The 14797-nt window shown below is 42.5% G+C and overlaps 1 protein-coding gene across 1 annotated transcript in view; it reads left to right on the top strand.

The window, feature by feature from the left end:
• Nucleotides 1-14797, top strand: part of RGSL1 (regulator of G protein signaling like 1) — a 42771-nt gene that overhangs the window by 8236 nt on the left and 19738 nt on the right. The window contains exons 5-11 of the mRNA XM_023531220.1: nucleotides 116-220; nucleotides 1216-1377; nucleotides 2433-3397; nucleotides 6046-6108; nucleotides 6537-6759; nucleotides 9485-9592; nucleotides 12303-12405. Coding sequence (XP_023386988.1) covers nucleotides 116-220; nucleotides 1216-1377; nucleotides 2433-3397; nucleotides 6046-6108; nucleotides 6537-6759; nucleotides 9485-9592; nucleotides 12303-12405 — 1729 coding nt within the window. The remainder of the gene's footprint in view (nucleotides 1-115; nucleotides 221-1215; nucleotides 1378-2432; nucleotides 3398-6045; nucleotides 6109-6536; nucleotides 6760-9484; nucleotides 9593-12302; nucleotides 12406-14797) is intronic.

The following is a 14797-nucleotide window of genomic DNA, read 5'->3' as shown; positions in this document are numbered from 1 at the left end:
CACCATTTTCCTGCACTCCCACTGAGCGAATGGGGCTCTGACCGCACTCGAGGCTGAGGGAGGGGCCAGGGCTGGAGCTCACCGTCTCTGTCTTATCACGGACTTCTCCTGGCAGCCAAGATGATGAGATGGAAAAAGGCAGACCAGTGGCTACTCCAGAAGTGCATTGGCGGGGTCAGAGGGATGTGGCGCTTCTGCACCTACCTCAAGGGCAGCTCAGGTGGGTTCTTAGAGTTGTTCCTGGGGCCTCTGCAGGTTCTAAGCTTCCAGAATGCTCCAGAGCACTTTCTGACAGTGTGCTTGTGGTAAATATAAAAAATGTCCTGTAATGCAGTTTGGATAAAGTCTTTGAAAACTGGGATCCATAGTATAAGTCAGGGCAGGAGCAGTCAGTGTCCCTTTCTTTCATTCATTCGCGCAACACTGTTTATTGAGCACCGCTCTGTGGCGGTTACCGTGCTGGTGGGTGGGAACACAGAGGTGAGCAAGAGTGATAAGTTCCCACCTCATAAAGCTGCCGAGATGGTGGGGAGACAGACAAGGAACCAGTAAATAAGTAAGTCCCTGTAGCCATAGGTTGAGATGCACTGCTTTCTGTTCTGTTGGGTCCAGTCGTTGATGAGCACTGGGAGGCCAGCAGTGGCACTGGCTGTCGCTCCAGTTCAGGAACATTAAGTTTTATCCAGCGACCAGCCCTAGTTTAAGGGCGAAATCCTGGATTCCCAGGGAGCAGATAGGGAAGAGCTAGATAGACTATCTTCCAGTTTGTCACCAAGACATCACCCCGCCAAAGCTGTGAATGTAGTAGTCTTTGACACCTTTCGGCTCCAGTGTCTTCCTACAGGCTCCTCCAGGTCCATGATGTAGGAAAAAAAAATTTTTTTTCTCTGATCTTTAATTTTTGGACGAAACTCAGATGTCTCACGATCCATCCTGAGTCTTAAAGTTGTCCCTAAAGTGATAGTTTTTCTAACAACAAAAATGTCACAAAAAAAATTCCTATCCTTTAAGTCACTTCTCCCCATGCCTCCCAGCCACCCCCACATTAGCATATTTCATGGAGATGATGCCTTAGCCCAGAGGAGTGACTGATGGTGATGTTTGAGACAGTAGAGTAGGCTGGTAAGGCGGAGGCGTCAGCTGCTACGCCCAGATGCAGCCACTGAAGGGGCGAGATTGGGGCGCAGCTCTGTGCCTCCCCTGTCTGATCTGCAGGTGAAGAGCTGCTGGATTTCTGGATCCTCACTGAGGAGATCCTGAGCATAGATGAGATGAACCTGGAATTAAGGGACCACTACCTGTCCCTCCTCCTTGTGCTGAAGGCCACGCATCTCCAGGAGGGGTCTCGGGTGGTCGCTCTCTGCAACATGAACATCAGTAAGAACCTGGAATGAAATCCCTGGGAAATAGCACCAAAAAGATCAGCCCGGAGTCTGATAGCCCTCAGTCTCTTGCCTTGCACACTGCCACCCTTCCCATCTTCTGTGTATCGGGGATGCCCGTGGGAGCCCCAACTCCTAACAGGAAGGAGATGAGAGAGACCAGTTGTCCCTAGGCTGGTGTGTGCCTCTTCCTGAGCTTTGACTTGCCAGTGACAGTTGGCTGGATGGAGTAAAGAGGAATTGAGACAGGGTAATTCAACAGCTCTCCATCTTCTGAGCCCACAGGGCTTGTCTTTTGGGGATTCCCTAGAACAAACCACAGTCTGCAGACCAAATGAAGTACACGTGGCTTATGAGCTGGAATTTTAAAGAAGGTTTTAAAGGGTTAAAAAAGAAAACTGCAACAGAGACCATCTGTGGCTAATGAAGCCTAAAATATCGACTAGCTCTCCCTTTTCAGAAAAGACCTGCCAACCTCTTCTCTAGAACATCAGATTCATCCGATTTATGTATGTATGTATTAAGCGAGGAGGCATTGCTAACCCAAACACAAATGGGTTCTGGAAGATGTGCTTTTTTCTTTGGTATTAGTCACACTCTTCTCTCTTCATAGAAATAACTTGAGAATTGATGACATTAAATCGAGACTGGTAAGGACTCCCTTAAATTATCCAGTCCACCCCCCTTTCTCTCATCAGATATGACCCTGAGAAATTCCATTCAGAGGTACCTGTCTCTCGTTCTTAATCATATTTTCTTGTGCCTTTTGCTTTTCTTTGCAATAACATTTAATAGTCCTCTATAAAATGACTTATTTCTATGGGGAAGAAGGAAGGTAATCAGAGAAAGGGTCACTCTGTGCTGAGCAAACCCTAAAAATGTGTCCACTGTATATTTGACCTGTTCACACCACCCCGCACCCCCCCACCCTCCGCCCCGGATTGTATGAGGGATGAATGAAATGCTATACACAAAAACATATGGAAAAAATTTTAAAAATCTCACTCTCCCCACAGCCTCTTTATCTTCATCTCTCTATGTTTTTTCCAGAGGCCCTCCTGAACCTTTCCATCTGGCATCCCAACCAGTCAACCACCAGGAGGGAGATCCTGAGCCACATGCAAAAAATGGCTTTGTTCAAACTCCAGAGCTATTGGCTCCCCAACTTCTACACCCATGCCAAGACCATCATCGCTAAGGAGGAGTCATGCCAGGGTCTGATGCAGGAATATGATACCCGCATATGCAGTATTTGCTATACTCACGGAGGAGGGCTCCCTCTAAGCATGAGCATCAAGAAGTGCTACCACCCCCTGAAGCGGTACTCAAGCAGGAAGACCAAAAGGAAGATGTGGCAGTTGATAGATCATGCCTCTTGGTCTCTAGAATTGGACACCAAGACAGACACCAACACTACTCTCCCCCAGGAGGTATGTCCTCAGGAGAAGGTGGTTATACAGATGCCCTCTCTGAATGAGGCCTCTTCAAAGGAGAGAATAATCAGTTCCCCAGAAAAGGATATTCTCTGTGACAGGAAGTCCAACGTGAAGAAGGCCAAGAGCCACCTCCACATAGAAGACATCTTTGAGACAAAGTTCTCTACCCACCTGAGGACGGCCACCCCCTTCATCAGTCACTTCTCCCAGATGACAATGAAGAAGGCTGCCAGGCAAAGCCTCTCCATGGACTACACCCACTGGGCCTTGTGTGCTGACACCTGTGCAGGGCACCCCTTCAGGGACTACCTGAAGAGGCTGAACTTGAAGGTGGAGGTCCAACTCCTGGACCTCTGGCAGGACCTGCACCATTTCCTCAGTGTCCTGATGAATAACAAGAAGACTGGAAATGCTGTCATTCAGCACATGCTGGGCACCCGGATCTGTGAGCTCTACCTGAATGAGCAGATTGGTCCACGCCTACCGCTCAGACCCCAAACCACCGAAGGTCTGAAGGAGCTGCTGCCTTTTGGGGATATGAGCCCCTGGATTCCCAGAGCCCAGAAGGAGATCTGCCAGGTAGGCCATGCCTCACAAAAATGGGTTAGTGTCTGGAAGGTTAGGTCAGGACTGACCCCAAATCCTATCTGGTCATCTGTACTGAGCTAATGATATAATTATTCACATCACCCTTCACATATTGAAGAATTGGTTAATCTTTTAGAAGCAAACTCTACAAAATGCCAAGAACCAGCTGAAACTGATCCCAAATCCTATCTGGTCATCCATATTGAACTAATGATATAATTATTCACACAACTCTTCACATGTTGAAGAGTTGGTTAATCTTTTAGAAGCAAACTCTACAAAATGCCAAGAACCAGCTGAAACTCCAAAGTAGAATTCTCCTTTATGTGGATTCTCCCAAAACCTTGAACCTCAGAGCGTTCTATTGAGGGAAATTTCGATAAGTGTGTCCTAGACATTATGTATGGAAATGCAGTAGCTTCCTTTCCATGACCGGACATCGAGGAAATGGTCAATTAGAAGGGTTTCTTCTCATCCCAAGATAATCATGAGACTATCTTGAAGATTCACTGGAAGTAAGGCCCATAGTTTATCTAGTGTACCATCAAGATCTTGGCAGAAAACAAATGGCACTGTCAAGCTGGGTAATAGATGAAAGCCCAATAAAAAGGACTGCTTACAAGGGAGGGGGCATGTGGGCAGAGAAACGACAGAGGATACTACCCCTGGGTCTCTAAGGGGCCCTGGGGTGTTATCATCCTAGATCAAAATTGTTGAGGAGAAGGGGTAGTTACCAGAACCGGGAGAGAATGAGTGATATGGAATGGAACACTTGGCAGGAGCTACAATTATCCGTGATCTGGCTGGGAGGGGTCAGGAGGGATAGGTACCCCAAGCTCATTTTGCTCCTGCTTTCCCATCTGTCAAGATCCCTGACCGAATAACTCCTCCCAGAGGTCAAGGGAGCCTGCAGATGTGGTCCACACACATTAATTTCCCAAGGCACAAGCAGGGTGAACATGAGTAGAGAGGAGATCTTGAAGGGCAAGTGGATATAAACAGCAAATATTTTAGTGCATTATAATGTATTTACCTCATAATGCACATTCATGCAAATTATCTCCTTGAGGCTTCTTAGCACCTCTGAGAGGCAGACAGGGTAGTGTATAGTTGAGAAAACTGAGACTCGGGGAGAGTAAGCGGATTAGCTCAAAGGCACACAGCAGGCTAGTGCAAGAACCAGGGTCAGAACCCAGGATTTCTTGGCTCTAAGTCCAACATAATTTCCAATACACCATAACTATCCAGGATTGGACATCTGGATAGTGTGGGACCAGATCAGTCCAGTGGAGCCAGAGCCAAAGCTCTCCTTTGCACAATACTTGAATAATAAGAGCACAGAGGCCCCCTGCCCTTGGGGGAGGCATTTGAGGTGAGAGGCTGAGACTGAGGCTGTGCTTCCTGGAGGAGCAGATCCGCACAGCAAATCCCCCTGCCTGGTATTCAGCAAAGTGTAGAAGATATTTGTATAGAGATAAGTCTGGCCTATTACAGTTTTTCAGATATAAAATCTTGGTATCATCCATGACTTGCCTCTGTCTCACACTCATGTCTAGTCTATTGGCGAATCCTGTTGGTTCAGCCTTAAAAATATATCCAGAATCCTCCCCTCCCGTTACAACCACTCTGGTCCAAACCCCATCTAATGTCACCCGGGTTGGTACCGTGGCCTCCTAGCTGATGCCCCTGGGTCTGCCCTTGGTCCTCACTAGGCTTATTTCCACATCGGCCACAGGGACTCTGCCAAAACATAAATTGGGTAATTTAATTGAAAATAAGAAAAGGAAGCAGTGAGAACCTTGAAAACAGATGGCTTTCTGTCTCCAGTAAAATCCAAAGTCCATGCTAACCTGACAAAGCCTATTCAGTCTGTTCTCCACCTCCCCAGTCTGGCTTCATCTTCAGGATTTCTTTCCTGAACTCAACACAGCAATAATTGTCCCCTCCTCTCTGCTCCCAGAGAACCTGGCTCACACCTCTAAGGTAGCATGTGTCGTACTGCCATTCATCATGCCAGAAGGTGCGCTCCTTGATAACCAGGCTTGTCACATATTGATCTGTATATTCCCAGCTATGAGCACAGTGTCTGGCATGTGGGAGGCACTCAGAAAATATTTGCCAGAAAATTAATAAATGAATAAATGTGAGAGTACAGCTATATAAGCCTAGCCAAGCACTAACTCATAGGTTTCTGTTGTTGTTACTGTTTATTTGTTTTTTTAATGTAATGAAATATTCTTCACAAGTAGGTAAGGTCTTCAAGCGGGAGATATGAAGAGTAGACACACCAAAGGAGATGGTTGGTTTTCAGGACCAGTTTGAGAATCAAATGAGATAGTACTTTGGAAAGGAACGAAGAAATACGAGATGTCAAATAATTGTCCTTCAGTAAACTGTTATATCTCTTCTTAAATAGATATCAATTATTATTCTGTGAGATTCAGAGAGAGACTACTTGAGGTGCCATATTCAGAAAGGCAAAGGAACACCCCCGAGCTGGTCATGACTAATGTTTGCTGTGCCATTGTGTCTCCAAAGTAAAGAATCCAGAATCCACAGCCTCCTTTTCTCCCACTAGCCAGAGAGACGCAGCAGGCCGAGCGGCACCTCCTAACGCTTATGTCGTGTTTGCCTTTCAGATGCTCAGCCCTTGGTATGATGAGTTTCTGGATGAAGAGGACCACTGGTTTCTCATTTTTTCAGTAGGCAGGGCTTTGGGAAGAAAAGAGACTTAAATGCTCTTTGAGGTTGAGGGCAGAAAAGAGACTTAAATGCTCTTTTCGGAGCCTTATTTGTTAAAAGTAAATGAACTTCTGATTTTTTTTTTCCCCTAGAGGCAACTGGGGGGTTGACATCCCGTTGTTCTAAACATAAACCTCTCAAGGAAAAAGACTCAAGTTCATAAGCTGACTTTAAAGAAGTCACATTTATACAGAATTCCTCCCTTATGGAAAATGGGTTTGATTTCGAAGAGGGAGGGGGGGATGGTGTGTCAAGGAGCAATTGGTTCTTAACAAACTGAAAATGTTGGGGGGTAAGTCTGTGTGGTGGGGGAGGACGTTACGAAAACCTTGCTTCTGGTCCAGTTCCTGTAGCAAATGTCGTCTGCCCCCTTTCCCACTTCTCTTAGACTCAGACCAAGTTCATCAACACCAGGTGGCATAAAAGAGACTCTATAAGCAAAAAAGAGAATTATCTCCTTTATAAGAGGTTTGAGGAATCCCTGGCACTAAGCCAGGGTTTGGCTAATATGGAAGAAATGGATTCGATGCAGTGGCAAAAGATAGCTACCGAGGACCTAAGACAAGGCGGGTCTCTCCGAGTGGAACTGAAATCTCCGGTGTTTCTGACAGGTGAGGGCGGTCACCATACCCTTTCATGCAGGCAACTGGGAAATATTACTATTTAACATTTAGTGATTATTTATGGTGTGTCAGCAGTGTGCAGTGCAAAGATTACCTCATATGATCTTCGAAATAACCTATGAGGTAAGTACTGAGTAACTGAGGTAGAGAGGACAAGTGACATTCTCAAGGTCGCACAGTAGGTGGCAGAGCCAGGATCGAGTCCAGTCGGGCTGACAGCAGAGATGCCTCCTGGCTGTGAAGGGGGCCAGAGCACTCCAGTGTGGCCTGACTCATGCCCACTAGGGCATCAGTCACCACAGTGGGACTGAGCAGTGCATTCTGTGCATCTGATAAGCAAGTTCTGCCTCTCCATGCTTCCTCCACAACTGGGTCCAAAGTATTTCCGTGAATGTATTTTTAACGACTAGATCCTTGAGACGCACCAGCCCAGCCAGGCAGTGGAAGGGACACAAAGCTCTGCTGCCCCAAAGGTCTGGGGTCGTATCCTGGCTCTGCGAGTGATTGTGTAAACTTGAGCAATTTAACCTCTCTTTAAGTCCCGGTTCTCTCACCTGTAAATTGGGAATAATAACAGGCTTGTGACGATGACCTGAGATCATCTATAAAAGACACTAGCACAATGTTTGGCAGTTGTACAAATCCAACAAATGTCAGTCATTATTATTCCAAGTGAATAAGCCGCTTTAATGATCTATGCTGAGGCAGTCAGAGTAATGCAGTATTTCTCAAACTTTAACACGCAATAAATATATTTGACTTCAGGGAACATATACCTACCTGTATATGTGTGTGTGCATCTAAATGGAAAAATATTTTCACAAAGCAATGCTTGCCCTTATTACATAAGATGATGTACTTCAAGATTCTCTATTCTGTTCTTTGTGTTATAAATGCTGGCAATGATTCGGTTTATTTTTTTGACATTCTATTGAGTCATGACCTACACTTTGAAAAACATGGGTGGAGTAGGAGTTAAGCAAAAGCTTTGAAATTTCAGTGCCACGGCTGCCTCGCTCTGTGATCCTGGGCAAGTTACCCCCACCTCTCTGAGCCTCGTTTCCTCATCTGTAGGGTCTGGTTAATGGCCCCTGCTGTGCAGGGCTGTTGAGGGGATTGGTGGCACTTACACAGCAAGCAGGTGCTCAGTAAGTAGTACTCGATAGATTACACTAAAGAAAGGCAACGCTCGACTCCCTTAAAATTTCAATGTACGCTCCATACACAGAGCAAGATGACTTGGATGCTTGCCCCTCGGAGCCATGCTTAGACATGAGTTATTTAAATCTGTCATAAACTGGCCCTCTGTTTTACCTCAGGGATTTGCCTTCTCTCTAAGTCCTGAACATTCTGGAACGTCTCCCAGAAATCAAGAGCAAAGTGGAAGAAAGGGTAGCTGGTAAATTTCACCACACTCATACTGGGCAACAGGCATTCCTTTAGTGGCCCTGGAGTGTCAAGGTGGCCAGGAAGAGCAGGAACCCCTTCCATGGAGACGCCCCCTCTCTCTGCCAACACACATCCTTACTTCCTCCACCACTGCCTTTTGGGAACACAAGTTGGACCAAATGAAGGGCCACCTGTACATTAGCCCAACCCGAGGCCCCGACTGCCAGGTAGGCTGATATTTCCACTCAGGCTGTACCATAAATTCACAGCACCAGAACTAGAATCTCTCAGCTTTCATATGGAAAAAATTGGTCCCAGAGAGGAGAAAAGACTTGCCTGAGGTTGCTCGGCAAGGGAGGACTAGAAACCTAGATCCGTTGCAGAAATAATCCACGGCTCTTACTACTCACAGCCAGATACCCCTGGCTGAGGAAATGATGACGACCATGCTGACATGAGGACAGCTGACGTTTGTCAGGCCACACCCTGGTCTTCCTTCTGGACCCCACCAGTATAATGTCAGCAAGCACTGGCCTGCCTTGGAGAGTTCCTGGACAGCAGTGTGTGACTAGTTTTAATCTAAACTCCAGAATTCAAAACATAAATGAATGTTTTCACCTTGATTGGAGGCAAAGGACTGCTAATCTGCTTTTACATCCCAGTACGTGGGTAAAACCTCTCTTGCTGTCTCAGTCATACTGTCCTACCTCATTTTAGATGCGAAAAATACTATTCCTTTTCAATTCATCGTGTATGACTGGAAACAATGTATGGCTATTTCTAGAAAAAAACAAGTCTCTCTCAAAGGACAATTGTTTATCATATTCAGATATGTGAGCTGACAATTCTGAATGAATTCCGAAGACAAAGACAAGAAGAAGAGAAAGGTCCTACCTAGCATGTTATTTGTTACATATGATCCCTAAGTGCATCAGACTCTTTGAAGCAATAGCAGAATGCTTGAAATGCATTTGCAACTCTTCCCTACAACAGATGGCTGCTTCAAAGGGGTCAACATTAATTTGGATTAATTACTTCATGTAAATGTGTTAATAATTAATGACTTTTTCAAAGTCATATTTCAGTTATCCTAGTATCCCTCAGGCAGAAAATCTCCATGGGTCAGGTGTCCCCAAGAAGGGCAGAATCTTCCCACTGGGGTGGGAAGAGGCTGTATTTCCTTGCTTCTAATTTGGCCTAAGGAATTTGTATTCCCTGTGAACTTAAATAGCATTTTAAAGGCAATACCTTCAACAAAAGTATATGAATCTTTGAACCTAGAGTGGACAACTAGTCTCCACCTCTGTTTTTTCCTACTTAATAGACATAGAAAAAATGACCTTTGAGGAACTCTGCTGTAAGTATCCGAAGGTGGCCATCGAGAAGATCAGCAATGACTACAAAATATATTGTGAAAAAGCACCTAAGATAGGTAAGTGTTGAAACTCACAGGTAGATTTGAGACAACCAGGTAAGAGAGAATCTTCAAACTCAATGGACTATAAGCCAAAAGTGGAACTGTGCTTTGTTTGAAATGAAGGATGCTCAGACCATGTCTGTTTTTTTTCCTCCTGCAAAACCATACATAGAATGTCATGAAAATGAGATTCAATTGTAAATGAATGAGGAAGATGATGAAAATTAATTCCTACCTTCTTTCTTAGTTGTTACTCCAGTGTTTTAAATAATGCACATTTGTCTTCTTTGAAGTTTCCTGGAGTCAGAGATTTATGGGAGGAGGTTTGCTGAGGCACATTCTTTGGAAGAGCACCTGTAAGGGAACGAGGAAAGCAGGGCTAAGCACAGGGAGATGCTGAACGGCGAGGTAGTTATTGCAGACCTCAGCAGACTCCACAGGAAACTCTAAAGCTGTCTGCCATAGAGCGAAGGGACTTGGGTGCGTCCACATTGACTCATGTGGGATGTAGCTGCCCCTAGGGAGGATCTAACCTTGGGTCAGGCAGTGTTCTTTGGTGGACGGAATATCCAGAACGAATTTTCACATTTCTGCCTTGAGGTGCTTTGTCGGTTTTAGGAAAATTGCAGTTACTGTCTCTTCAAATAGTTGTCTTGCTCCATTCAATTTCGTCCCTCTTCCTGATAATCTTAATACATATATTTTTGACATTTCAATCATATGCCGTATGTCTTGTGTGCTTTATTCCGTATTTTCCTTTTTTTCTCTCTTGATTTTACACCTACTTCAGCAATTCTCAGTTCAATTGTGTATAATTTGTCATTCTACCCATTTATTAATCCTTAATTTTCTATGTTTCTGTCATTAAACTTTGTTTTTAGAATTTCTATTTTTTTCTTTTTATGATATTTAGTCTTTGTTGATATTTTCTTTCTCTTTTAATTCCTTAAACTTTATTAATAATAGTATTTTTAAAGCCCATATTTGGATTTCCTGTGTCTATTTCAAATGTCATATTTTTTCCCCTTGGTTTTTGGTCAAGTCTTTTTAAATACCTTGTTATTTCTGCTTTATTTGTGAACACTGTCAATACAAATTTATAGAGATGATGTGAGGCTCTGGGTGATGTTATTTTTCTTCTAGAAAGGGTTTCTTTTGCTTCTAGCATGCACTGAACCCGCAGCATTCAGATAACCTTAAACCATTTTAAGGACTGAGTTAGTTCAAAGCTAACTTTCATTCCGTTTAAGGAAATGCTAGCTCTAGTTTTCCTTACTTTTGGGGGGTCCGAATTGAAAGCCTGGAGTGCTTATCCGAGCCTCTTCTCCTTTGCTGTTTTACAGATTTTTCCCTCTTCTACCCTGATAGCGTGCCAAAAAGCTTTGCTAAATTCCTCAGTAGCCACTGTCATGATTGTCAGATACCTTGAAAATAAAATCAGTGCCAAAAGATTTTTTTGCCCCTGTTCTAAGGGTCCATGGTTTAGTCTCCTGTCCTATTGTGGCTTTAACGATGCAAAAGCCTCAAAGGCAGCGGAAGGATGAGTGTCAGCTTACCTTCCTGGATTTTAACGTTTTCTTTGTTTCTGATCTCTGAGTATTTATTTTGTTTTGTATTAATTTCTTACAAGCTTACTTATGAGTTTTAAAGTGTATTATTTTTTATCCAGCATTCCTAGGTGTTTTTGTTTTGTTTTGTTTTGTTTTGTTTTGTTTTGTTTTGTTTTGTTGTAATCGGGAGTTCCTTGAGTTTCTTTTGGGTTTTTGATATTAGTCTTCTATAGTCTAGATTTTATTTTTTCACCAATGCAATTGCATTTATTTAGATCCACTACTTATTGTTTACAATCCTTTTTGTATGCTTTCTGTCACTGAAGGTATTACCAAACCACACAAAAATTTCCTGTGGAAGTACATTCTATTTAGTAAATAGTTTAACGCATTAGCTATATAACTGGGCCATGTTCTAATTTCTGGAGATGAGGTGAAAAATATACCTTCCCGTCCCTTAATGAGTTGATAATCTATATTTTCTCCCACAATATTAACCTCAAAAGGCTCTACGAATACTAAAATCCTCAGACTCACTCATTCTTCAATAATAATGTTTTAATATATTTTTTGAAATAATGGTTTTTAAATGGCAGTAGGGAGCCAGACGCCCACTCTGAATAGTGTATGGCATGACAGAATAGCACTTAAGAAACGTGTAGTGGAAGCAGTGTCCTCAGGAAAGAGAATGATTTTAGTTAAAGCAAGAAGGTGGAGGGAATGCTTAAGAAAGAGGTGAGAATCTGGGAGAGTTTGCTGACTACAAAGCAGGAGCTCCAGATGGCAAGCGGAAGGGTTGAGGATGGGATAGCAGAGGTGTCAGGGAAGACTGACTGCCATGTGGAATGTGGTCGAGTAAAAATGGCTGATTGAAGGAGGGATGACACTTGGTGGTGAAATGATAAGGAGAAGTATGATGGACTTGGTCTTTGCAGTCCTCTGAAAAAGGTGGGCCCTAAGCCTAATAGCCAGCAGAACTTAAATAACACAGCCTAGACTGATATTAGTATCCGCCTCTTCTCAGCTCTCATAGCCTGAGATGGCAGCAGTTGTTGGGACCGTGGGTTTTCCACCTGCACTCAATGTCTGGTCAATGTCCTCGCTACTTTGTCCCCTCTTATTCTCTGCAATGTTCTTTTAACATGGTGTTGCCTAACTTTGTAATTTTCCATTAGATTTTACAGTGAAAATCTTCAGAGAACCAAGGGTGCAATCACCCCCAACTAGGAAAATGTCCCTTAAAAGAACTGCTGTGAGGAAGCCTTCGATACGACCCAGGTAACACATAAGACACAGGAGCTGGCTACAGCAACGCCTCCTGGTACAAGCTCTTTTTAATCTCCACACGTGTAATGCTGAACTTATTTTCCTGTGTATATATTTCCAGACTCTTTTCCTTATATCATACATGCATGCACGGGCATACTTTGTATGTTAAATCATTATTTTCTCAAATTGGTACCACGCAATATATATCATGCAATAACTCTTTAATGGAACAAATTATCATGGACATCCTTTCGTGTCAGTATGTATAGGTCTACTTCCTTCCATAGTATGGATGTAGCATGATTTATTGCACTACATCTTTTTTATGGACATTTACATTATCTTTAACTTTTCATTGCTATCAATAGTGCCCCAATAATCATTTTTGTCCATGTATTCTTTCCTATTTGTGTTTTTCTGGACTGTGTACTTCTGTAGTAGCCTCCTAACTAGTTCCTTACTTCATGTTTCTCCCCCTTATAATCAGTCCTAGAGTCAGCCTCTGGGCAAGTTCCACGCTAGACAAAGACTCTGTGGCCCTTTCTTTCAGGAGTGCCCACTCGCCTTTCTTTCCACTTCGCTTAGCACAAGTGCCACCTCTACAGAAAAAGTTCTCCAAATGTATGTCTGCTATGACTTCCCTCTCCTCTTAAACACTACATCCCTAAAATACGACACCAAGCACTTACCATGGACTAGTGTTCACGGCTCTTTATTTTTAGGTGCATCTTCTACCTTCCTGACTATAATTTTCTTGTAAGCCATGCCATTCATTCAGTCGTTTCTTTTTTTTAAATTCAGCGATTATCTACTAATGACTAGCTATATGGAAAGTCATTTTGTAGGGGATATAGATATATTAGTACATACCAATTTGGTAGTCAAAGTCACTGGCAGAATATTTGTATAAAGAAAGCTCCCGGAAGTATGTTTTCAGTTACTGTTAACATTGATTGGGGGTGATAAGTCCTCTCTCTCATTTAAATCTTCTAGAAAAATCTTCTTCCCATTAAAGGAACTGAAATTAATCCCTGATATTCAATCATTTATTCCTTTTGCTGTTCTAATTTGTACTACTCATCACTTTCCACTATGTCTACAGAAATACCTATTTTCCAATTTAGTTGAAAACAAATATCACAGAAGTCTTTTCCTAATCATATGATCACAAGATCATTAAATTCTAGAGAGACTATGTGGGGTTATATAGTCCAGTTTCATGTCTTCAGTTAACACCACAGCAGAATGGCCCAGGAATACCACAGTTGCAATTCACTTAACCTTGTCCCTAACCCTCAATCAATGTAATATACAATTATTGATCATATACTGTGTCTCAGACATGATACAAAAACTAGGACATAGCCCTAACTAAATAAACTACAAGGCTCACCTTAAAATGCTATGATACAATATTGACTAGTTACTATTATAGTTGAAGGAGGAAATTTTGAGTGAGGATTAGGAAAAGTTAAGAGTATCAGAAGAGGCCCTGATCTGTATGTAGGAATTCAATTGCAAAGAAATGGGAGTATTTTGTGGGTAGGGCTAAACCTTCCAAGCTGAAGAAATAAACTCAGAAATATGAAAGTGGTATTTGAAGACATGAAAATAGTTCAGTAGTATTAAGCACAGCATGTATTGAGAGAAGGGACATGTGACATTAGAAAGCTAGATTGAGACCAAAGTAACCGGAAGAAGATCTTGAGTGAATGATTAAGGAATTCGTATCGATTAAATGGCAATAAAGATTCATGGGGGTTCATTGGAACAGAAGTAGCAAAGATACCTATTACATGGATTTTAAAAATATTACTTTGGCAGAAATAGCAAGATAATATGAGGAGTCAGAGACTCAGAGACTGGAGACAGAAATAATAGTTGGAAAGTTGTAGATTTTTGGACAAGTGATATTAAAGGCCTAAAGTAAACAGTGGAAGTAGTTATATAAGGGAAGATACAGATTAAAAAAACACTGAAGATAAGGAATTAGACTTCTAGAACAGTGGAGTAAGAACCTCACAAATTGTCTCCCATAAAAACAATGATAAAACCGGAAAAACTTGTCTCAAAAATTTAAAACTCTGTAATTATCATGTTATCCAAATTTTCAGCTTAAAAATATATGATACATTACCTTCCCTCCCCCTCCAAAAAAAACACAGAAAAGTACGGCCCACATACAGCAGGAAAAAAGCAATCATTACAAATGGTCTCTGATGCGATTCAGATATTGGACTCACCAAGGACTTCCAAGCAATATGTTCAAGAAACTAAAGGAAACCATGTTTAGAAAATTAAAGTATGATAACAATGACTCATCAAAAGAAAATATCTATAATGAGGTAGAAGTTGTAAAATAGAACCAAAATCTGGAGTTTAAAAGTATGATAACTGAAAT

The sequence above is a fragment of the Pteropus vampyrus genome, unplaced genomic scaffold (genome assembly GCF_000151845.1).
Source record: "Pteropus vampyrus isolate Shadow unplaced genomic scaffold, Pvam_2.0 Scaffold65, whole genome shotgun sequence".
NCBI classification, from domain to species: Eukaryota; Metazoa; Chordata; class Mammalia; order Chiroptera; family Pteropodidae; genus Pteropus; species Pteropus vampyrus.
Note: the sequence above shows the minus strand (reverse complement) of the source record. Positions and strands in the feature narration are given on the sequence as shown.